This window comes from Homalodisca vitripennis, chromosome 1 (genome assembly GCF_021130785.1).
Source record: "Homalodisca vitripennis isolate AUS2020 chromosome 1, UT_GWSS_2.1, whole genome shotgun sequence".
NCBI classification, from domain to species: Eukaryota; Metazoa; Arthropoda; class Insecta; order Hemiptera; family Cicadellidae; genus Homalodisca; species Homalodisca vitripennis.
This window is the reverse complement of record NC_060207.1, coordinates 173,003,577-173,030,245: the sequence shown is the minus strand read 5'-3', so window position 1 is coordinate 173,030,245 and position 26,669 is coordinate 173,003,577. Positions and strand designations below refer to the sequence as shown.

Sequence of the window (26,669 nt, the reverse complement as noted above, 5' to 3'; positions counted from 1 at the left end):
GCTCATTGTTATCTCAATACATCTCTGTATTTGAGTGGTGATGGCTAATTACATCTTTCATGTTTACATTCTAGTCGTTTAATCTGTTATGGTGACAGACCGAGGAGCAGTGGAGGACATTGTTCTACGTCGCATCTGCCATACTGTTAGTAGGGGCGCTATTGTACGGTATATTTTCTGATCACTTGTTACATTTCCACATTCTAGTTGTATATTATGTTATGGTGACAGACCGAGGAGCAGTGGAGGACATTGTTCTACGTTGCATCTGCCATACTGTTAGTAGGGGCGCTATTGTACGGTATATGTGTTGATCACTTGTTACATTTCCACATTCTAGTTGTATATTATGTTATGGTGACAGACCGAGGAGCAGTGGAGGACATTGTTCTACGTCGCATCTGCCATACTGTTAGTAGGGGGCGCTATTGTTCGGTATATGTGTTGATCACTTGTTACATTTCCACATTCTAGTTGTATATTATGTTATGGTGACAGACCGAGGAGCAGTGGAGGACAGTGTTCTACGTCGCATCTGCCATACTGTTAGTGGGGGCGCTATTGTACGGTATATGTGTTGATCACTTGTTACATTTCCACATTCTAGTTGTATATTATGTTATGGTGACAGACCGAGGAGCAGTGGAGGACAGTGTTCTACGTCGCATCTGCCATACTGTTAGTAGGGGCGCTATTGTACGGTATATGTGTTGATCACTTGTTACATTTCCACATTCTAGTTGTATATTATGTTATGGTGACAGACCGAGGAGCAGTGGAGGACATTGTTCTACGTCGCATCTGCCATACTGTTAGTAGGGGCGCTATTGTTCGGTATATGTGTTGATCACTTGTTACATTTCCACATTCTAGTTGTATATTATGTTATGGTGACAGACCGATGAGCAGTGGAGGACAGTGTTCTACGTCGCATCTGCCATACTGTTAGTGGGGGCGCTATTGTACGGTATATGTGTTGATCACTTGTTACATTTCCACATTCTAGTTGTATATTATGTTATGGTGACAGACCGAGGAGCAGTGGAGGACAGTGTTCTACGTCGCATCTGCCATACTGTTAGTGGGGGCGCTATTGTACGGTATATGTGTTGATCACTTGTTACATTTCCACATTCTAGTTGTATATTATGTTATGGTGACAGACCGAGGAGCAGTGGAGGACAGTGTTCTACGTCGCATCTGCCATAGTGCTAGTGGGGGCGCTATTCTACGGTATATTTGCTGTTGGGGAGAAACAACCCTGGGCAATGGATGAGAGCGAGAAAGCGGAGACAAACGGCAACATCAAGACTGACATGAATTCATACGATAATAAAGGATACATTGAAGAACATCTGTGATATTTTTGTACAATTTGATTCTTTTTATGAAATATACTTTTTACTTGTTTCAAATTTTGGGTATCATTGTTCTTTTAACACGTATTATTATTACTATTTTCACGCAATTTCCTATTGCATAACAGGTACGTACTATAGGCGTATCCTTTTTAAATGACAAAATAAATATTCCTTAAAATAGGCTAAGTGATGTTTTGAGTAAGATATTCCAGTTTCCTGATGCATGCTGAAAAATAGAAGTTTAAGTTGGAAAGTGAAACCATTTTTATGAATACCAATGAAAGACACACATTCCTCTCCAACATTCCATAATATCTGCTTTAATAGGATCAAATATTTGGGAAAGAATCCTTAGTCCATAGTGAAGCACTTATGGTGTAAAATGATGGAGCCCTGTGGCAGGAAGTGGACACGTTTAAGGAATATATGACTTCACACCTGAGAAACCTACTTCAGTAAAACAAGTCTACTACCGGCCATTGTAATGCACTGAGAGAGTTAGCGTTCGAGAGAGAGAGAGAGTTAGCGTTCGAGAGAGAGAGAGAGAGAGAGAGAGAGAGAGAGAGAGAGAGAGAGAGAGAGGGGGGGGGAGAGAGGGAGAGGGGGAGAGGGGGAGAGGGGGAGAGAGGGAGAGAGAGAGAGAACCATTAAAATGAATAATTAACAATAGTATGTTCCCTAGCATCTGTGGTGGTCATTGAAACAAAACTACATTTCGGCATCTTGTTGTGTCTCGTTGTTTGCTCTATGTTATGTTTCAAAGTCAAAAACTTCCCTCAGTAACTGTGAGCTAACAAAGTCATTTGGAAAATTTCTAACTCCGCAATCAATTATGTCCCGTTACCTCAGGACGGATTTTATATATTACCTCTAATAGGGACGTCATTCCGAAGCCGAACACAAAAAAGTGATGTTTCCTAGCAATTACGAAGAAAATGGTAGTCATTTTGAAAAAACCACATCTCCACGGCTAGTTAGGTCAAACTATGACGATGGGTGTAGTGTTAGGAGGTGGCGTGATCTCGTAGAATTAGTGTTTACAAGATGTGATTACTGCACTAAACTGTTCGCAGATTCAATGACTCGAAGAATGTTTTACGGTTGAAGAAGGTCTCGTTAGATCAAACTGTGACGGTGGGTGTAATATTAGTAGGTGGCGGGATCTAGTAGAATTAGTGTTTACAAGATGAGGTTACTGCACTACACTGTTCGCAGATTCAATGACTCGAAGAATGTTCGACGGTTGAAGAAGGTCTCGTTAGATCAAACTGTGACGGTGGGTGTAGTGTTAGGAGGTGGCGGGATCTCGTGAAATTAGTGTTTACAAGATGTGATTAGCGCGCCTACGCGCCTGACCTTGCTCCATTGACCGCCGCGCCGCTAAGCTGCGCCAAGCCATGCCACTGACTGACGCACGGCGCACGGCGCTCTATCTACGATGGTCCGCTAACTATAAGTATTGCACTCATACATCTCGGTTAGGAAAAGTCTGTATATAAGGCTATATTTATTATCAAGTTAGGGTGGTGCAATCATTTTTCGGTTTGAAAACTGAAAGGTCCAAATAATGTTTCCTGGAATATTGAATAATTTGGGAAATAATTATAATATTTACGACACGTAATCCTAAGTTAAGTTTCATGTGTTGAAACTTTAAGCAAAGGTTCATCAAAGAGGCAAAATCACTTGCTTTTAAATTTTTGAAAATATTAAAAATACAGTGTTTAAATTAGTAACGTATAGTTCAATATAAACATGAAGTTACTATCTACTACTTACTTTAGCTTGCATCAGTGACGAATAAACCATATAATGCATTGGGAATACTATTTCAAAGCTGTAATAAAACCCACCCCAATGAACAAAGATGTACGTAAGGTGTTCGAAACGGGCTGGCACCTTTGATACTGTGTATTCGATTTTGACTGTAACTTAATGCTTAATGAAAAACAAAGGGATGTCACACTCTTTCCCTTATAATGGAAGCAGAACACACGTGACGGAAGTAGATGATTTTTTACCAAGGTAGTCCTTTTAATCAAAGTTAGATCCCACAACCCAAATGTGTATTTATTTTATTGGTCAGTGTATATATTATTGTTATACACATTATATTAATTGAGATAAAAAAGCAAAAGTCTAACAATGGCTCTTGAAATATCTTAGACCGGAAGTAGATTACAAGCACTGGTAGTAGCTCTTGAAAACCAACATACGTATGTATTTTATTGGTCAGGGCAACAAGGCAAAGTTAACTCTAGGACCATAATTAAATTAGACCGGAAATGAACTTAAATGGCGGATCTGATACTATTTTACCTCAATATTTTTTTAATCGTACGATATATTCTCTTCATTGGACAAACAGGCAAACTAAATATGGCACTTGAAATATCTTACATTGGAGGTAGAGTATAAGTGCTGATAGTAACCGATTTTAGATCCAAGTAGGTAGATCTTGAAACCCATAATTTATTTTCTTGATCGGGCAACATCAACTGTGAGATCGTAAATAAATTAGACAGGGAGTGAATTTAAAGTGCCGGAACTTACTCTTTACGGCCGTCGCAAGTTTTCTGTCTTATAGCTCAGTAGTACATTAGTTATGTAGTTCGGTCATTAGGACTAAAGTAAACTATAATAACGGAACTTTAAATATGTTAGAAAGATTGTTAGTTAAAAGACCCGAATAAAGACGCTTTTGATCAAAGTTAGTTTTTGTTGGTATATACTTTCGTAATCAGAGCACAAGGCACTCAACTACGGAGTTAAAAATACCTTAGACGGAAATTCAATATAAACAGATAGAAGTTGACAATTTTGGATCAAATTAGGTTTTAAAGACCTATCTGAATATATTTTTTATAAACTTCAAAACGCAAAATAGAATCACTTAAAATTTTATCTAACTTTTAAATCTCTACACTAAGATACTGAAATAATATGTACCTGATTTGTCTACTTCAGTTTAAAAATTATCGTAGGCCTCTATCGTATTACAACTTAAATGCTTTCATTAAGAAGGCTACGCCCTTCGATTTTGAGAATTGCGTGTGAAACCACGGGTAAGGAAAGAGAAACATTGCAGAATTTTCCCGGAACACTTTAGAATTAAAAATATATATTTATGTTTCATATTACAAATTGAACTCAAATTAAACATTTGTTGATACTGTTAACCTTCTTTTTTTACAGCAGAAATTAGTCAAAGAGGCAGATATATTTTTACCATTTTAAATTTATAAAGTACTAGCAGTTACCCACGGTCCACACTCGATTTCGTTGGTTTTGCACATGTATGAGCATTTCTAGTTAGAGTGAATTATATTTTCAACACGAATGTTGAGTTACCCTTCCTACCACGACTAAGAAAAGGTGTTAAAAGGTGGATACTTATGGCCATTGTCTACTGTCTACTCCAGTCTTAGTATTTTTTCAATAGGTTATTTTGCTTCTTTCTCAATCAAGAATATATGTGTGTATATATTTTTTTATAAAAAGCAAAACGCAAGATAGAACCAGTCAAAATTGTATATAACATTTAAATCTCTACAATAATATACTGAAATAATATGTACCTGATATAGCTCTGAGAAGCCTACTCCTGTCTAAAGACTACTAAGAAAGGTTACATAACAGTTTTTGAGTGTATGTCAAAATAAGATTACTTTGTCTTTTATATCTGCACTGCTATTAGTTACACGCTGCTTTGAACGTAATTTAGTAGGCGGTGCACGTGTATGACCACTGCTGTTCGAGTGAATTATATTACTGTCGCCAATATTGAGCTTGCCATGTAGTCACCGTAAAGAAAATAATTTGTTCTTCATATTTTTTTCATATTTGATTTTGCCTTGTTTAGCTATCAAGAAGACATCTATTACAAGTGAGAAAAAAGTCTACTCTTGTCAATAGATAAAACTAAAATGGGTTTTATAACAGTCTTTAAATTTATAATTCAAGTTATATAGTAAGCTTGTTTTTATATCTAATACTTAATCTTTGATAAAAATGTACAGTTATGAGTACATTAACAATGAAAATATATATTTTTAAATTAAAAAATATTTCTAATATTTGAGAACGTTTAGAACTGGAAATGTTACATTAGTTGGTACAAAAGTACAGTCTAGCGAACTTTAATCTAGCATAGTTACCGACTGCTTCAAAGGGAATTATGACCATCTTATATTTCAGAACATTTTCTGAAGTACATGATTACTTTATCTAACTGCTGAAATCTAAAAACGGCATGAGAAATAATGGTTACTCCTTAGAGAATTTACACTTTATAAATGGATTGAAAATAGTAGTTAAATTCATTAAACATTTGGTTGTGCCGTAATATAAACGATTTATACACAGAACAGTTGATTACATTTCACAGGCTTTCAAATTAATATTTCACAGCTTTAGAGACCAAGATGAGGGTTTTCGTTACTATAAAGACCAGTGGGGCGTATCCTGGAGGGATTTTTGAAATAAGAATATGCCTGGTATTCGTACCAGGGACTGTAGTAAGTCCATGTCAAATTTCAGTACAATCGGGTGAATAATTTATGCGTGAAAGCAAAATAAACAAACAATGGTACTTTCGCAATATATAATATTATTAGAATTGTACACAGTGCTTGATTAGTAGTGGAATGGAGGTAAGAAATACAAAATTGACAGTGGGACAGTGGGTCCCGGGCTGGGTCCGTGGACCGAATGTCCACCCCTTAAGAAGTAGTTAAGAAATGGTCCCGACAGTTTAACGACGTGGACCCAGAGTCCGTTTCCGTTCGAATTAGCCAGTGGCCCATCAGGTCCTGTTCTAGATGAGCATGACGCCCCTAGGCAATGGCCCAGTGTGCCTAGGGGCATCCGTCCCCGTTAAAAGGAATACACCGTTATTAAGGAATGATCAGGAAGAATTCTGGTAGACATGCCTTGCGCAATCTTTTAAAAGGCCGTTCACTTTAAGTATGATCAATCTCTATTCTCAATATTCACTCAGAATAATCCATACAAAATAATTCCCTTGGTTGATCCGAATAAAAATTAAAAAGGATATTTAGACTTTAAGTAGTATGTACCTGCTACCTATACTATACTATGTTCAATATAAATGTAATCGTAGTATTATCAAAAACAACTATATTGACCGTACACGTACCTCTAAATCTGTGTGCACTAAATTATGAAGTTTTTATTCTACTGATTTTAACATTCTTTGACACTTGAACAAGTTGTTGCCAAATCCGAATGGATCGCTTTACGCATTTCCTCGATCTTCGGCCTTAAGTAATCAATTATTTTAATGCGTTAAATAATTTGGACAAAAGTAGGCGAAAAACTTTTGTTTGATTGTCTTTTTGAAATCAGACTTTACTAAATACAATGAATGGTACCAATACTACCACTAATACTGATAATATATAAAAGTAACGATTCAAGAAATCTTATATGGTTATATGGCGTGTGGAAATAATAAAATCAGTGTATCCATTTTTAATCTTAATGGTACATTTTTTGCACTCCTCTCTTTCAGAGCAGACTTTTTTAAGTCTGTTAAGCTTTTAATGAGTGAAGATAACAAATCTAGACGAATGTTAATACTCTGCGGGGGCAAACAGTGCTCAGTGAAGTGACGATGTCAGTGGATACGCTGAATAATGATCACAGGTAAGGTATTACGTAATACAGTGTATTCTTGGAAAAGTGTAATAATTTAGATCAGACTATGTTTTTCTATGAATATATAGTACATAATATGTTATCAGCATTAAAATTTCAAGACTAAACTCATATTCATACATGCCTCAGAAATTGTTTTTGATGGAACAATGGTATGTATTATAATAAAACTTACATAATTTCCTCGCTGTTTTTTAGTATCTTTCAAATATTTTTATATTTTCTTTATCAAATAACGAAATAAATATAGTTTAAAATATTGAAAAGGATAGTTATTACTCATATACTCGTATATGTGTTATTTATCATACTTTATGGGTAGACCTATAAAGTAAACAATTCCTTTTTAATAATAGTGTTAAAGATCAAGTCTCTCCATTTTACATACAGATCATCGTTAGAAGATCCTCTCTTGGGGCAATTTCTGGATTACTTCTAATGTATAAAACAATGTTTCGTAAAACTCAGTTGTAGTCATGACAGTTGGGTGGTTCTAGCTAATTCTAAAAGTTGCATGATTATCAACTGATGTATTTCCTGAAAACCAAAATTATCTATTTACATTCTAACATGCTTTGGAGCGATACATTTTAATGTTTTATCTCAAAATAGTTATTTTGGTCACCAGGCTCTTAAAGCCCCATTGACACTTATTAACGACCTACTTGAACAGAATTTTTGTGGTAAAATTAGTGCATTTACAGATGACATTGCGATTTTTATACAGAAAAAGAAATTAAAATTTTGCATCGAAGGATTACAACTGACATATCCTTAATGCAACGGTGGTGCTGTAACAATAAAATGAAAATAAATGTAAACAAAACAAAATATATTAATTTCGGCTTTAGACTTTCATTTTGAAATTCCGCTTACATATCACCTATAGGATTGTACACAAACTATTCTATGTAACTTCCAATTTACTGTATAGGACAGGTTAGTCATTTTAAGTATTTAGGAATTACTATTGATGAAGCATTGAATCGGGGAAAACATATTTAGGAGCTGAACAGCAAAATATGAGGTACAGTAAGAACATTCTACTTTTTAAAACAATTCTGTGATACATTTTTATTACGAAACCTCTCCTGTTTTTTAGTCCAGTCAAGACTTCAGTACGGATTAATCTGTTGTGCGTACAAAATTCTAATAGATAATCTTAGAGTGCCACAAAATCATATAGTGCGCACAATGCTAAGAAAAAAAACTCAGAGATAGCTCGTCCCCTCTATTCCAACAAATTAGAGCTCTACGTCACACTACTGGACATGTGATTAGGCTATTCCTAAGATTTTATGTTTGTAATGTTTTTTTTATTTATTTGAAGGGATAAATCATTATTCTCACTTAAGACTACTTTTAAATCTCCAAACAGTCTAATATATAACTAACTGTAATGTAACGTAAATAATACTGGTTACTTTTTGATTCAATAATAATCTCAAAAGTCAGAATAGTAATAATGTCAGATTAACTCGATTATGACGTACGTTAGGATATTTTAACTAATACATTTCAACAATTTCATGCAACTAGTTATTAGAAACCAATTAAATTTCATTTAAAGAAAAACATACTAGTTGGTTTATCACTCAGATAATTACAGGTTGCATATGCCAGTTCCCCCATAAATTGGGATATTTTGTTTCGATAGGTTGGTCACAATATTACGTTTGGCAGCAACGCGAGATAAGTTCATTGTTGTCTGTTCCAGTGGCTAGTGACAAGTGACGCTTTTATCTGTGCATCTGTTATTTGTTTGTGTGTGTTTTTAAAGTGTTTACAACCGAATAACGAGTTTAAATCCTTTAAATCCAGTTGTGGTGGAAGCATAATAAAAATACTGCCATAATAATTGAAGAATGTAGTGGTACATATAAAAGTATCGCGATACCCACTCGACAGTATATGCGGAAGTTAAATAAGAAATTTTAAAACACAGGAAGTGTTTTATATGCTCCGAAGTGTGGTCGTCCACGATCAATTTGCAACGAAGATTTGCAACCTGCAGACATCTCAAGCTTCTGTAGCCAGTCCTGATAAATTGACTCGTAAGGCATCTGCTGAACTAGTAATATAAAGAAGAAGCGTGCAAAGAATGTTAAGGCAAAATTTAAGCCGTACCGTCCATCTTTACTCCATCGCCTCACGAGGATTATTCCGATAGGCGATTCTGTGAGACAAAAGTTATCCGCTCAGAGGCTGATCCAAATTTCCTGCGATTAATTTTGCTGAGTGATGAGGCATGTTTCAAACTAAATTGACGCGTTAATCGGCATAACTGAGTGTACTGTTCGGATGTAAATCCTCATAACGTAATCCAAGTAGAACCCAATGTGCCTGGTGTTATGGTATGGAGAGGTATTGCGAGTACTGCACTGATTGGTCCTTATTTTCTTCAAGGAACTGTTAACTCAAAAAGTTACTTACGGGTGCTGCAAGAAGTATTAGTTTCCGAGCTCAAAAACAATCCTGTTTTAAATATTCATTCGCACATCTGGCAACAAGATGGTGCCCCTGCACATTTCGGTATCCAAGTTCGAGATTTCTTAAATAACACATTTAATGAATGGATTGGTCGCCATGGTACAATCGATTGGCCTGCGCGCTCGCCAGACCTGAACCCTTGTGATTCTTCACTGTGTAGTGTTATGAAGGAGAATGTGTGTACTTCATAACCGTAAAATCTTGAAGAACTCAGAAACCTAATTAGAAATGCGTTTGAAATTGTTAATAACAATTAACCATTATTGCTAAAAAATTGTGATTCTGTTTTCAGTCGTTGTATGAAGTGTATACGAAATCAAGGTGGATATTTCGAACAACTGCTATAACATTCATGATAGTATGTAAGTCATTTTATATAGGTAATGAAATTGCTTTCTTGCCTACAAGTGTTTTATTCAATTAACCTATAACGCCTTTCAATTTCTTTTCTGGGTAAACTGACATATGCGCCACCCTGTACATAATGTACTCGACGAACAAGTAAAATTCGGAATTAATAAAGTACCAATCTAGTTTGAGCTGCTATAAATTATCTCTGTGTAACAATTACTTTAATCTTGTCATGTTTACCGCTGTAAAACTTAATTCCCATCAAAGATAGCATGCGACCCTGAGAGTGTTGAGCAGTCCTGTATTTATCTCGGACTTTCTTGCTATAGCTGTCGATGTAACTGCCCTACAGTAAAGACCTCAACTGCTAGATTGAAAATTCAAGAGGTCTTGAAGAGAAATCAGTTAAGTACGTCTTTTGAATTGTAGACTAAAATAATTACTCCTCATAATGATACCAAAAAGCATATAAGGAGGAAGCTCAATCTATTTGCTAATTCTGAGTTAAGTCTTTTCAAAATAAATAGAAATGGTTCTTAAAGCAAAATCGTTTAAATAAACGTGATCTGGATGAATACTGCGTGTTTAATTCTTTTCTTTATATGTTTTGATTCATATTTCATCAGAACTCGCAATTGGTCTATTGTAATTTTCAAAAGCTTAAAATTATTTAATTGAGATTTGTCACGTTTTGCATATTTTTTAAAGCACTGACGCAATTGATCATTTAAGTACATTACGTTGAACGTTTTTTCTTTCAATAGAAGAGGAATGTCGTCAGCTAAGTTACAACGGTGCCTGATTTTTACTTTGCTAAGGATTAACGTAATTTAATGACGTAAGAGTAAAAAACATGTTTTTGAATTAATCCTTGCAGAATTCATCAACTCAGGATATCTAGCCGAAAAATACTGTGCATAGTAAGGGTAACAGTATACTCCACGACCCGTGCCATACATCAGGCAATTATGTCCTATATCCCTAATTTTTGGTTATCTTTTCATGAATTGAATATGCAACGTCTGTATCTGTTTTGAGTTTATTTATTTATCCTTATGAAGCAAAAATCACTTCCCTTTTGTTATTTAAGACGGTATTGTATAGAGTTCATAAGCTTTTCACGCGCCTTCAGAAATGATTCCTTGCAATCTGAACAAGAATAGCTTGGGCAATTCATTCTCCAGTGGTACAAGTATTCCAATAGCGTATTGAATAATAAGTGATTGGTGTTTATAGGATGATATTTCATATGCGTATCCATTTTACGAAAAAGGTATAAGTAGATGAATTAAATGGATAAGTAGTAGTCTCGTAGTAGTGTTTAAAGTTTAAAGGATAGGTGGAGTGTGGGAAAATTGAGGTTAGATAGCGAAACATTGAAGCATCCAATCCCAGTAGATTGTACTGATAAGGATGTAGTTGTAAAATATGAATAAATGTTTACTGCTCTTGTTTTTGATCTAATAAATGATCTTCTATGAAGTGTTTAGTTGTCACATACTTGTAGTCAATGTTTATTAGCTATATTGTTGCAATGGACATCGTGAATAATTGCATTAAACATGTTATACATGTAAAGTGGAACGAATTAGAGTAAATAATACCTTATTCAGTTAGGGATAAGAAGCATTCTCTAACACATAACCTGGAGATCAACGACTTTGAGGTGATTTCCGAACCACCAGCAATGGCCGGGTAGCCATGCTGATTGAAAGGAAATAATCGCTCAGTGTTCACACATAAAAGCAGCAGCCACGCACGACGGTGCTAAATTCGGTTATCTCGAGATAACCGCTGTAGCCACTACACTGCGCCATTGGCAAAACATGTGTATGATTAGTGTTGTTTTTGTCACCACTTCTGTACCAACAGAAAGTCATATACTTGTATCCACAAAACAATACAGAATGGCTAGAGTCTAGGGTTTCTTACTGTTCTTAGTACGTACAGAGAATCACAAACGTCTATGTAATTATTTTTATTTTGTACTTGATAGCTATCATCCATTATATAATATGACAGCTTCTGCTATATTCCAGGAGCTCTCCAGGATGGATGTTCTGGAGGAAGAGACGTTACCTGATAGCATGCCTGTCCTTCGTGGGGTTCTGCAACGTCTACATCATGAGGGTGAATTTGAGTGTAGGCATAGTCGCCATGACTTCCAGCTACACAGTCGTCTTGGAGAACGGGACAACTATTGAAGTATGCTTTTAGATCTATCTCTCTTTCCTCCCCACTCTTTCATCCTCAATCTCCCCCCCCCCTCTCACTCCTCAATGTATGCGTATTACTAAAGTGTTTTATTGTGATTTTAATACTACAATTTACTCTTGACCATTGTTTATTTGCATCAATATCTGTTCTTGGTTTGTATGATGACACTATTTATATACTGAAAGTTAATAACTTGTAGTTTAACATACAGAGTAAAATTTGTAAGTATTTCGCGTATTTTAAATTATTAGACTTGCAGAAACCCATGACAAAAATTTATGAAGCATACATAACATGTTTAATATTACTTTATTCAGTTTAATTGTTTATCTTCATCATAGCAATTCCTAGCACAGATAATACAATATAAATTTTTTTATGAAAACAAGTTATAATGTGAAGAACGTACAAAGCTGAACTAAATCTAACAATTTAGGATTAGAAAGAAAGTTGTTTTTGTTTATAGACAATGACGACTTGTTGGATAAATAAATGTTTAAAATTATTCATAAAAACATAACAATTATTAGGAACTCATATGAGGAAATTTAATGAAAACATAAATTTGGTTTCTTTTTATATCTATTTAGTTTGCTAAATTTTGATTAAATACATCTTACTGGATGAATTTACACAATTATATGTCACTGTATCATAGTAATATTATTGATACAAGATTTGTAGTTTTGTTCGTTTAACATTGCAGACGCAAGACTTTGATTGGGACTTCAAAAAGCAAGGAGTGATCCTCAGTTCCTTCTTCTACGGCTACTTGAGCACTCAACTACTAGGGGGGTGGTTGGCCGCCCGACTGGGTGGCAAGTTCGTGTTAGGGATTGGGGTGTTCGTCACAGCACTGCTCACCATCCTCACACCACCCATCGCCGCTACCAGCTTTTACCTATTCGTTTTCGCTAGGATCCTCGAAGGATTGTTTGAGGTTTGAGTCCTAGAAAATATTACCCTTTGTTAATTTAATGTATATTTCAATCCTCAAAATTATTAGCAATGATAAACACCATTAAGGTTTACAGTGTTATGCACTGCGATAAAACTTAATAATATTTTTAGACTAATATTAAAATATAACATTTTTTGCATTTATTTGAGTAAAAAATTAGTTGTGTATACAGTATTACTTAGTTTTATGTAATACTTTTTTTATTTTAAACCTTTTTTGAAAACTAAAATTTGACAAAAAACTAAATGATTGTTTACAAGAATATATATATATATATATATATATATATATATATATATATATATCCGAAATCTCCGCGACTTCTGAAATAACATAAAATGGTTTAAGGCATTTTATTGTTAGCGCCCAACAAATTACTCAAGATTCTCTACAGGTTCATAAACATGTTAGTATTGTATTGCTCTCTTATGAATTTATCAACAGCTCCTGTAGACTTGTGTTCTATTACACGACAGCTACTAATCTCGAGGGATGTGTTTATTTCGTCGCTGTTCCCAATTAATTATGGTCGTATTCATTTTATTAGATAAGATAAGATAAGATGAGATGAGATGAGATGAAACTTTATCTGTCCTCCATTCTTGTAAATCAACGTAAACATACTTACGTAGAATACAAAACCTTATTTATAACCATTATAGTGTGATTTTTTGACCTAGTAATGTTTGATGGGAACTATCAAAACCAAACTCGATTTTACATAAAACGTATCTTTATCATAATTGAATAAAATTTAAATAAATATTGGCATTTAGAAGAAATTTTCAGTTATATACATGCATGTTTTTATAGCTATGGAACTAATTCATAGCAACGGAACACTAAATATATAACAATTAAATCAAGCACTCCTTGTATTACGTCTCAGAGAAGTAATAATAGTTTTAGATCAAAGGTTTAACATTTAAGAGTTAAATTTTGAGAACGTTAAAAAATAATCGAGTCGACGCAAGTATGTTCGCACGAATACAAAATATTTTGTAAAACTATATTTCATATGTGCATATTAGGGTGTATGTTAAATCTAGATGTAGGATATACGTTTATATTATACGTTTATCATATACGTTATATATACGGATATACGTTATATACAAGGGTTATGTGGTCTGATTATCGGGTCGAGATTAATGGAAGATTTTAATAAAAATACAACAACAATTTTGCACATTTTCTAAGAGACCACAAGGATTTCGGGCTGGTATTTTATTTATGTGTAAAACTTTTAAAATCCCAATGGACTAATCAGAAATTTTAAAGCAGACTTATACGAAAGTTTCAAAACTTTGTTGAATAACATTGCCAATTTAATGTTGTCTTATTTTGTAAAACTGCTTAAATATGTTCCAAATTAAACCATTCATCGCATTTATAATTACTTTTCAGTGTAGGAAATAACTTCTATTGAATATTTTTCTTTCCGAAAGTTTGAATTTAATCTTTTTCTGTTCTGCACCATATAATATATAAATCCAATTCGTTTTGAATAGTTCTTTATATAACCAAATTATTAAAATCAATATCTCAATGTCTAAGGATCTCTATTTTAATTATTTTGAGGTCTGTTAAACACTCTTAATATATAAACGGCCTAGATTGGTATTTTTGAGACCTCGAAATTTAAAAAATATGCTTGTAAAATCAAAATTCATGTCAGAAAAATCTCAAAATTTAACTTGGCTGCAAACTATGAAATATACCATGTTGTGGAATTTGAAAAATAATGAGTAAGAGTTCAATTCAAAAGTAGCGTCACTGAAAAAAAATTATGAAATAGTTTCTAAAATGATCTTTAACAATACAATTTACCCACTAACGTGTAGATTTTTTGGCACTAAGCAAACCACAAATTCATGGTAATAATGACGTCACATGTTTTCAAAAACTTATACATAGAAAAACCGAGTTACCTTACAAGCTATTAATCATTTAGTGCCGATGGCCGAGAGGTCTAAATCGTTCGTCTAAATCGACTCCTGAGAAGGAGATAGTGCAGGTTCAAATCCTGTCTGTGACCGTAATATTTTTATCAGTGCTGTATCGACTCTCCTCCTTATTCTGTTTGATAACATCCTCACACAGGCCCGTGGCCCATGAGGGCGGACGGAAAAAGGCTTAAAAGGGGATCGGCCTCTCCTTAAAAAAAATCATAACAAAAGCTTTGAAAATTAGAAGTTAGGAGCTAAATTTAACCTTGTGATAATGGGTCCATAAAAAACTGAAATTTAGGGAATTATAAATTGCTAATTTATAAATTAAATTAATTTATAAATCAAACCGTATCTAAACAGCCACATGAACTTAATACTAAATGAAGTAAATGATTGTGTTATACTTGACTTTTTAGGCACTTATTTAGGAAATTTAACAAAACATTACATTATTTTTATTTGAATATTAACTAAATTTCTAAATTTCTTACTTATTTTGAGCTGAAAATAAAATAGTGTAGTTTGATAGAGTAGTTTATGGACACCCTCTGTAAACATAACGTACAGTAGATAATTATAGAACGGCTTTGCAAACATCATGAATCTGTTTTTAGGGAGTGACATATCCCGCTGTCCATGCTATTTGGGCTCGGTGGGCTCCAGTGCAAGAACGGAGCTTTCTGGTGGGATTTTCGCTTTGTGGGACTCCCTTGGGAACGGTATTGGGTCTACAGATGTCCGGAGTGTTGGGTAGTGTCTTGGGCTGGCGAGCTATTTTCTACATCACAGGTGACGTATGTACAGATTAATATCAACATCACAGACAAATTAATTGCATGGGATAACATGATTACGGACATTAGCCACCGTGAAGTGCTGCCACAACGTTTGGAAACTGGTTTATGTCTCTTCTTTATAGTATGTGATATTAAATAAATATGCTAAAAAAATCACAAATGACAACAAACACTAATGTCAAAGACAAGAAACAGGTGGATTTAAAACAATTTCTGTACCTAGCACTAATTAATTCTTTTTCTGATTACTGTGATTCGTGCATCATTTGATTTTCAGCGGCAGATCTGTTTTATCGTGACTTCCGTCTGAGCTGCTCACAGACTTTGTTATCACGAGATATATTCATAAGAGTACAATTTACAATATTGAGATGTTGACTGTTTATACGTTATAAATATAACCAACTGGCTTGCGATAGTAAAGCACTAATTTAGTAACCACGTACCCGGTGTTTTACAATAGGTATTACTATTGAATTTTAAATTTAAGATTGGATTCATTCGGTCGTATTAAGTTTAACAATAGATCAAATATATTAATATATTCAGTTTGCGGTTTGACAAACATTCTTATATTTTTTTGAACTTTTTCAGAAACTTTACACTATGGAAACGACCTGTTCGTATTAAACGTATGCCAAATACGCTCTCAATAACGAAGGTAGTTTCTAATCTGTTCATGTATACTATACTGTACAGGCTGAAATATAATCATCACATCAAACACCCAATGATTAATATTTAAAATTGGCAAAAAAGGTAACTACTTACAAATAAATCCAAAAATATTTGCAAGTATATAACATTCCAAACTAAAGTATAAGTATTATCTTATTTTTATTTATTTTTTATATATCTAAGTACAAAATAAAACGTAGAAAACCCCCAGCAGATCTATTGAAATTAATGAATGTACACACACACACACACACACACACACACACACACACACACACACACACACACACACACACACACACACACACACACACACACACACACACACACACACAACACACACACACACACACACACACACACACACACACACACATATATATATATATATATAAATTACGTTATAAATTTGTATAAGTGGCTATAGCCTAATTTAATTTTAACAAACATTCAATCGCAAAAAGTACTAGCTCCTCCGGGCCTCGAACCCGGATCTCTCACTTGCCGGGTGAATGTGCTACCATTACACCACGCCGGGTTCGAGTCCCGGCGGAGCAAGTACTTTTTGCGATTTAATAAATATATATATATATATATATATATATATATATATATATATATATATATATATATATATATATATATATATATATATATAAATATATTGATATCGCAAAAAGTGAATTGAAAAAGTGAATATTGAATATGCAGCTGTTGTGCTTTATAAGAATAGAACACAATGTTTGAGACGCAGCACTTAACAAGCTGGAGCTGAAATGGATTTCATCTCAACTGCGTATATTTCGAAGTGAAATAATGACGAAAAATATGGAGAAAATTTAAATTTACAACATTGAATATAGCATATTTCACTCCAAAAAATATTATAATTTGATTTTGGAGCATCTATATGCGAGAATCTAGCATATAGAATATCCAGGAATGTATCCCCGATTTGTAACTTGTGTAATACCTCCTTATGTTTTGTTTGTTTTCTATGTACAGAGTCTATTCAAATCGCTCTTCACATCTCTGGAGAGCAAAGAAAAATTAAACAAAATTAAATGCTTTTAGTCATACGTTTCTTTTAAGCGCAAGGGCCAGATAATATTATGACTATAAAAGTGTCTTCTTAAAACATATAAAAATCCGTTCAGAATTCGTTTTAAACGCTTAGAAAAATAAAAAAAGAAAAATTGTTTTTCTACAGGACTGATGGGCCTTGTGTGGTCCATAGTTTGGTTATTAGTGGTCAGAGACCGCCCAGAGGACGATTCTGGCATCTCTCCTGAGGAGCTGCACTTCATCCAGAATTCCATAGGCAGTGTTCCTGCTGCTAGAAAACATGTGAGTGAAACACAATTTAGTGAAATTAAATTAAGAAACGATAATCCTATAAAAATTATAAATGTGAAGGTTTGTTAAGATGCCTAGATGTTTGAACACACACAAAAAAGTCCTTGTGGACAGATTTGGACAGTATTCGACATGTTCGTTACTTAGATATAAGAATAAAACATAGAAATAATTCTATTCCAAAATATCACCCATGAATAGGTACTCTTAAAAGTAATTAAAATAAAATTGATTTACTGGAGAGATAATTACAAAATATAAAATATCATAATGTGATGCAAATATTAAGGGCACTTGGTAATATCCAACTGTTACTAGAGACGGTGGTAACCGTTAGTATTATATTATTATTGTATTATATAAATAATAGTTATTTATGTTTATAATCCGGATTAACTAGTTTATTACGTATTTTGCTGAGCAACATTGTGAGTGAACGTGTACATGTGAGGTTCTAGAAATACACGTACATTTATTATTTGACATTGCGGGACGGCATAATTACAGAGGCTGAAGAAAAAAAAACGGAGGGGCCGAAAATTACATGGTTCAACTTACTATTTGCTCCATGACTACAATTTCGAGCACAGTAAGCTCGAGGCCAAAGCAATAAACAGTACAAGAAATGCATTTTATGACATATAATCGTCGAGGGGATATCGTGTCCGTTTTGTACTGATAAAGGATATGGTACTGATTAGGTATATAAAAATTTATATTGTTCCAAGATTGAACCAAGGAAAAAGGGTGACATAGCGAACAGAGATTAGAAAGCAAGATCATACATTTTACCGATTCAGGTTTACAGATATTCATACCTTCAAATAATGAATAGAAAGGGTGATAACAAAGACAATGTGCGTGTGCGTTTGTGTGTGATAGAGAGATAGTGTGTGTGCGTTTGTGCGTGTACGTGTGTCTGTATGCACATTATCTCGAGAACCTTTTGAAGTACTCAGATAAACTTAGCCACCAATATTGGTCAATTAAAGAGTAAGGCACATCCGGAAATTTGGACCTTCCTCTCAAACGCCGGTGGGTGTAGACGCTTTTGAATTAGTCTTCCGAGACCAACATACTCGTATTTATATATTTTTTTTTTGTTCGTGCCCACAAGACAAACTTCGAATGAAACCGGAAACGAATGTTAAATGCAGGAAAGACAGTAGTGTGCTTCTTACATTTGTATATATAAATATTCTTGGTCACTCAGCAGAAAATTATGTGGGAAGCCGCTAGTATTAATAATAAAAAAACCATTCATAAGAAAATCAAACATCAGTTAGAATGTTTAAAAATATCTGTTTTAAAATAACTATTTGACAAAATTAACGTTTTGTTATATTGCTAAAAGTTTTGCCTAAATATTTAGAATATTCACTATCCGAAAGGCTGTGTAAATTCTTTTCCTTGTGCTTTGCGATCCAAAATTATATATCATTGTGTGAGGTGGGAGAACCTTCTGTTTGCAGAATATCATATAAATGTACCATTTCCTTTTGTATTATAATTATGAGTTTAAATATGTCATTAGAGTGTGTAGCAAATATTCTGAACGAAAATGTAATGTTACAGGTGACACATCCGTGGCTCAAGATATTAACTGCCTTACCGTTTTGGGCGATTGTAGTTGGCAACTTTTGTTTATGCTGGTCTCATTACACCATGCTTATTCTGCTCCCAACGTTAATGAAAGGTATGGACTGTGTTACTCATACTTTCAAATACCTATTATAGTTAAAATGGAACTAATAGTTAATGTGGTACATTAATGATCTTGTTTACACATTGAAATCCGCAAGATCCTTTGCTATTCAAATGATAATGCAGATGCAAACTTTCCCGGAAATTCCTCGCAAAATGAGCTATAGGCGTTAAAAAAGAGAAGTTTATAAATTTTGTAACGGGTTTTGAATATAAAAATGACTTAGTATAAATATTTCAGTTCTGTAAAGTAATTATCGAAAATATGAGATGTGATTGCATGTTAAATAATAAATTCTTTTTAGTTAATATGTTCTTGTAGTTTACAGAAATGAGATTTCGGTTATTCATGTTAATTTCCAAGAAATATTTAACTCTATTATTTCTTAACACGTATCTTTAAAATATTATCTAGTTTCAAAGAAATTTATTACATTATATATTTTCATATTTTTTAAGGTTTTATGATAACGGCTGGTCCAAATTTGGAAATAAATTGTTATATTTAAGTTTTTATTCATCGTGGAGCACAATAGAATTCTCATGTCTATTGCAATATTGTTTGGGCACAGAAAGTGTTTATTACTACTCTTTACATTAATATTGAAGAAATAATTATGAACATGATAAAATGTCGTAATATTGAATTAGATCCAGAATAAATTAGTACAGAGACAGTGTTTATACATAGATCGAAAGATTTCATTAAAGAATAAAAGTTCCAAATGGCGACCATTTGCATATGTGACAATTTTAAAGCTTGAGTATTTTTTTGAACAGAAATCAAAAGTAAGAACAGTTTATGCATTTAGGTTGTAGTGTTGTTTTATGGTGAGGTTTCGAGATAAAGACTCTACAACAGTTTTTGAAGTTGTTATTGGTTGTAACTAAATTAAGAAGCTCACGATTTAAAAATCACTGTAGAAAAAATATCCACAGATATTATAGATAAAGTTTGCTGTTCTTGACACTACACAGTATACAGTTTATTGGTTTAATTACTGTTCGGTTTTGATTCATGCGTCAATTTATTTGAAAATTTGTAATATGTCTATACGGCTCACCTGATGAATATGTTTGTAATAGATAATAAGAAAAATAATTATAACTTATTACATATTTAGACGTATTCGACTATAACCTGGCTGAATCTGGGCTCGTAACCTCACTTCCATATTTGATGATGGGGCTGACTACGCAGTTCATGGGTGGCATCAGTGATTGGCTGCAAAATACCAATGTTCTATCCATTACAAAGGTAAGCCGTATTACTATAATATTTCGGTAATTCTTTCCGCTAAAGGATCAATCAATCAATCAATGTTTTTTGCAGAGACATAATTTACACTTATAGCAAACGTCAATATTTAAAGTTCAGATATAAATCTGTGCAAATTCTCGCCACATCAAGATCACACAGAAACATACAATTCAGCATTCATGTATCTTTCATCCATTTGCAAATTTTCCACCTACAACGCCGAAATAAATCTCCTGATTGGGCGATCTCCCAGTCAAATGCCAAAAACCTGGTAACACTATAAACTGCTTATGACGCTAAAAAAACGTTTCAAACGAGTTTTTAGCACTTTGGGTGCTGCGGTATTCTTTATCCAATTGGGCAACTTGTTGATGAAGTGAAGGCAGATGCCCTGTGTTACCAGTTCAGTAGTTTCCCCTGCATTTGGTCTCATTTGAATATTCTCAGGGAAGATTTAGACATACAGAACAGAGTTCTGTCGAACATGTAGAGACTTAGCAGAGTCAACAGTTACAACTTTTTGAAGGTTTCTCTATTAGACTCTCTGATATTTGTCACCATATTTCACATAATATCGTGTTGGTAATTATATAAATCTACTTAACATAAGAAAGAAGTTAAAAGAAGATAGGGTACTATCTTCTCACTACATGTTGTAACATGTAGTGTTTCATTAATTTAAAATACTATTGAACCTTCCACCATAAGTAGATCACTCATTAATATGAAATTATATATGATGGCTGAATTCTTATATTTAGTTCTTCCAATAGACACACTGTGTATATGATTACTATATATTTGCCTATTTTTGAAAAATTAGGTACCATTTTGTTATTATATTGGACACATTTTATTAAGTGATTTATTGTTTGTGGTGGTCCGAAATATTGAGTAAATGTTAATTTTTTTAAATAGTGGATGGCATAGCAGTTTACTATTATACTTATAAATACGTTATATGTGTATACGTAACTTTAAGTACCATTGCTTAAAATTTAAATACGTACATTATTATTTAATAAAAATGCATCATACAGACGGACAGCAAAACATCGTAATGCATTCCGCTTGATTTTATTAGAGATTTATGCTCTAAAAAAAAATTACTGATAGTCACTCTTTGTAGAATACCCTGTATGATACTTTACCTGTATGGTGATAAACCCTATCGCGTATTCCTAGGGCCGTTTTAAACAATATCGCCATGTTCCCCTCAGAGGGGTTCATATTTAAAGCAGCGATGTTTTACTATGGTTATAAAAGTAATTTAACTGAAATTGTCATTATTTTTAATTTTTTTTTTTTTTTTTTTTTGTAAATTACAGAATTATTTGTTATTTCAGATACGCAAGTTGTTCCTGAGCGGGTCTTTGATTGGCGAGGCGTGTTTCCTGTTCCTCGCAGGACACATGCGGACTCCTACTCTTGTAATCCTGTGTCTTATAGCAGATTTCGCTCTGGAGGGCATCACCTTGTCCAATTACTAGTATAATTCATTGCTTAATCACCAAATATTATTTGTAGTGTAAATTGAAAGAAGTCTATACCAGGGTGACCAAAATATCTTTATTTTAAGATAAAATTATTTTTCTGCTGAATTTCGAGATTCAGTTAGCATAATTAACATATAATAGAGTATAAATAAACAGCCATTGCTGTTTCACTAGCTCAGAATTCCCATGCACAAGGGAAAAACAAGAGTACTAGTGGAGTTATTAAAAAAACGCTCATCAGTACATTTTAGTAAATACAAGTTTTTCATCGGGTAAAGGTAATACTGTAATTTAATTTCTAATTCCCAGATTTATTATTCGAAAGCAGAATGTATTCAAAACCGTCCTTAGCCGGAATTGTTTGGAAGTTGTTAAAAATAGCCTTAACATTTAAATTGCTTAATATAATGTATCCATTTATACGCATGATCCTGACTGTCTCTACTCACTGTAATATCACACACTAATCACACCTCATTCTATCAGGAAGTTTTATAAAAATGTTATATATTTGTATTAATATGTCAGAATTATTATTGATAAATTTTGTTTCAATTCCAAACATAAGAGTATGAAACATAATGATGATTCTAAATCCAATATAATTTCACGTTATCTTTATTTGTTAACAAAATATAGATTGTAAGAACAAATATTGACTTAATAATTGGATAAATATTGCTTTGCGCCTTATTGAACATACTTACAGATAATATTCTTAAATTAGATGTTTAATGTTAGATGTCTTATGTGTGTATGCTGCCGTGTAACTGTGGATTACCTAGAAGAATAATATTTTTATAATTAAATATTTTAATATATTATAATAAACACCAAACTATAAGATAATGTTCTAACTATGTTTAACTTCCAGTGTGAACTGCCTCGATATCGCGCCCCAGCACGCCAGTGTGATCTTCGGTATCTCTAACACCTTTGCAAGTGCATCTGGTATTATCAGTCCTATGCTTGCAAGTTACATTGTCACAGATAAGGTAAACAACCCAATTTCAAATAGTTAATTGTAATATAATCGCAATGCTCCAATATTTATATTGTTTTATATATTACATATACTTTTAACGATTCATTTAAATTGTATTTAGCCGTTGTTTGTTAAAATTATATATTGTCAGCACAAAAAGTAAAAAGTATGGGCTCTGTGGTGTAGTAGTAGCATACTCACCCGGCAAATGACAGATCCAGATTAAAGTCCCGGCAGAGCAAGTACATTTTGTGTTTCAACGTTTATTGAAATTAAGTTCGACTGTTGCGATTTATGCAAATTATATATAGTATAAGAAGTTAAATCTGTCTGGATGTAAACGAATGTTGCTACACAAAAAAGTCAAATTCTGTCGTCGAGTAAAAATTTTAGAGCTCAATGTAATAATCTAGGAAAATTTAGGGGTAAATTTCACTTGAAAAACCCACCATCTCTACTGAGAATTCTTGTATCCGCCACTGTCCACAAACGACAATCGTGAAAATTTACTACTGGTCCAGATGTTTCTCCTAGTTTTATGCAAAAATGTAAAAAGCTGAAAAATGTAATAATATATTCTGAAAAGTAGTTTGCTGAAATTTTATCGTTTCCGGGTTTTCCTAAAACCACTACGAAAATTCAAACGTTGCAAATGTATTACAAAGTCATTAGTAACTACCAATGCCTTAAATATATACTGGGAACATTATGAATTCTAAAAAAACCTGGGATATTAGGACTTGAGGAAGTATGTCCCAGAAATTCATTTCATTCATTGCCATAGAGCAGACTCTCACAGAAATTCTGTGGATGAAATTCTGTTAAGAATTTACATTTATACCTGTTTTTTTACACTTGAAGTAAAAGAAATCACATTTTTCAGTTAGTACAGTCAAGGATCCTTAGATCAAGTTGAATATTTTAATTATCTGTTACTGTTGGTCAGACAATTACAATGCTTTTTAGTATCCATTATGATCTTTGATGCAGGGTTTAGTGGCATACCTACTTCAAAACTTATATAAAACTTAAGTGTCAAGTTTATTGCATGGTATTGGTCTAGTTCGGAATTTGCTTTTTACGTAAATTTGATAATATCTCTTTACGTATATATGCTCTAGTTCACCTTCCTCTTAGAGCAGTGTGTGGAATCTGTCGATGGGACAGACTCCTGAAATCTGGAGTGATATTAGTCTGAAGCGATCCAAACGAACTGGGCAACGAAAATATCAAAATTAACTCATTACATAGTTGCGACGTCAGAGACAGCTAGACTACAAAGTATCTAGGTGATGAGTTACTTTTATTTTTTCATCAAGTACCCAATTGAATGCACTACGATGGTGTGTTCAGCCACGATGGAGCAACCGAGTTTTCTACACATAAAGTAGCTCTAGTTCACCTTCTCGTTAGTCAAACCGATGTACTGAGTTCATTTTTACCTTCTTCGTTGCCTTTTTTATCTCACCAGACAAACATGACTCCTGATTTCAGGAGCTAAGTCCGTCCCATCGTCAAATTCCAGACACTGCAACAAGAGGAAGGTTCCATTAAACTAAACATTCACATGGTTATAGTGTTAAACATTTATTAGTTTATACTTCAACCGAATTTTATTTGTTTCCAAATTGTTAAAATTTGTCTGTGTAGATGAGGAAGCGCAGATGACATGATGAAATGTGCATCACGCTCACCCATCTGAGTACCCAGGCGTGGCGCCTACTAGCATTTTGACCGTGCTGTCAGGAAAAAATTGAGTATATTAAACAAAAATAAAATAAATTTGAAGCAAATAAAGTGGTAAGAATTGTGTTTGCATAAACGTTACAGACTGAAGTTGAAGAAAAATAATTTTCACGTGAGTGCATTAAGGTGTACAACCAAAGGCTCGAAAAGGTGTATTGACAAAACTTTATTCACAACATTAAAGATTAATAAGACATTCTTTATCAAGTGAAATCTTCTCCAGCCATGGTGGAAGTGGGAGGAGGGTCATATTTTGCAGAGGATATGTCAGCAGTTTCTTTTCATGTATACATTTCAAGCAAGATAACATTTATCAGAACTTAATCGCAATACTGGAGTATTTAATACTTGAATACTAACTATTAACAGTTGAATAAATAATAAACCATTTTGTTCTGGAAATGGTCACTTCTTATCCACATTTATTATCATTGCAGTGCTAGTATTTATAGTTTTTAATAGTTGCAAAAGTCTTCAGTTAACCTGAATGCAATGTTTATCATTTTGCCATAAGGAATTGTTAGTATTAAGCATAGGAAAAAGTAAAGGGAAATACAAGAAATTATTTCAAATTGAGAAATAATGTTTTACGTCATTATTGCCTATTTTATTCCTGTCATAATTTCAAACCGAACACCATTTTATTTCCTTTTGCAGCCGGTGAGTGCTCTTAATTAGCCTACTCACGGTTATTTCAAACGCTGCAGTTCCAAAAGTTGATTGCTCCTTGGCTTGGACGGTTGACCGCTGAACGATCTTGTCCCCGCAAGCAATCCCCACGTCTAGCCATGGCGTGTTAGAGAGAAGTCTACTTCTCCTAGTAAAATACGAAATCCTACATCTTCATTCCAATATGGTTAAGACTTATTGGATACCTTTTTTCAGAGCGCGGAGCAGTGGCAGATTATATTCTACATCGCCAGTTCTCTCATGGCGGTTGGAGCCGTGTTCTGTGGTTTGTTTATATCTGGAGATAGGCAGCCCTGGGCCGTGGAGCAACAACCTACTCTACCGTGCAAGAATGGCAACACTGGTTGCTTGAACAATGCATTCAGTGATATCCATGAGGATAAATCCTAACTATAATGAATAAAGCTTACATTTCCATACTCTACCTTAATGCCCTCAATCAATATTTATTGTAAATATGCATAAATACAAAATTCCTAATTAATTCCTACTACGATTTTATTATTGTTATCGAAATACTTTTCTCTGCTCGCAAATTGCAGTATTTAGGTGTATGATAATGTTCAATTATTGATAATAGTGCCACCACAACTATTTAAATTCTTTTCCATGGTATAGGGACAAATGAAGTTTTGCCATGTTATAATAATTACAGCTATTATAGTGTATTATAGAAATATTGTTCATGCATAATACTACTACAGTGTCTAGCTGATTTGTAATAATTTAAAGATTCATAGTAAAGTTAACTACGAGTAAGCTACAGTGACTCCAGTGTTTATTGAATTACACAATTTGTTTGTAAATAGAGAATGGTTTTAAAATAAGATTTTCAACTCTTTGAATGTCCATGTATATAGGTGTCATACTTATACATTATATATAAATTTTTTAAATATAAAACTTAATTCCTTTTTTTATTAAAAACTGATTGTATAACTTGTA

The 26,669-nt window shown here is 33.6% G+C and overlaps 2 protein-coding genes across 7 annotated transcripts in view; both read left to right on the top strand.

Annotated features, from left to right (window-relative positions):
* LOC124352746 (vesicular glutamate transporter 2.1-like) overlaps positions 1-1,415 on the top strand; it is a 36,285-nt gene extending 34,870 nt beyond the window's left edge. For 2 of the 5 annotated variants that reach the window (XM_046802399.1, XM_046802398.1), the window contains exon 10: positions 99-413. In XM_046802399.1, the coding sequence (XP_046658355.1) occupies positions 99-314 (216 nt within the window). In that variant the 3' untranslated portion in view covers positions 315-413. Of the gene's footprint in view, positions 1-98; positions 415-498; positions 862-1,163 lie in introns of those variants that run through there. The other 3 variants (XM_046802397.1, XM_046802396.1, XM_046802395.1) reach the window with 3 other exon arrangements.
* Positions 1,416-6,939: 5,524 nt separating this feature from the next.
* LOC124352745 (sialin-like) lies at positions 6,940-26,669 on the top strand. Of its 2 annotated transcripts, none has more exons than XM_046802393.1 (10): positions 6,940-7,028; positions 11,921-12,086; positions 12,805-13,038; positions 15,626-15,800; positions 17,697-17,833; positions 19,418-19,538; positions 20,671-20,804; positions 22,154-22,296; positions 23,178-23,298; positions 25,920-26,669. In XM_046802393.1, exons 1-10 carry the CDS (start codon positions 6,997-6,999, stop codon positions 26,112-26,114), a joined length of 1,458 nt encoding a protein of 485 aa, XP_046658349.1. In that variant the 5' UTR covers positions 6,940-6,996; the 3' UTR covers positions 26,115-26,669. The 2 variants fall into 2 exon arrangements, with proteins under 2 accessions (XP_046658349.1, XP_046658350.1); XM_046802394.1 differs by having other exon boundaries at positions 6,959-7,028; positions 11,924-12,086.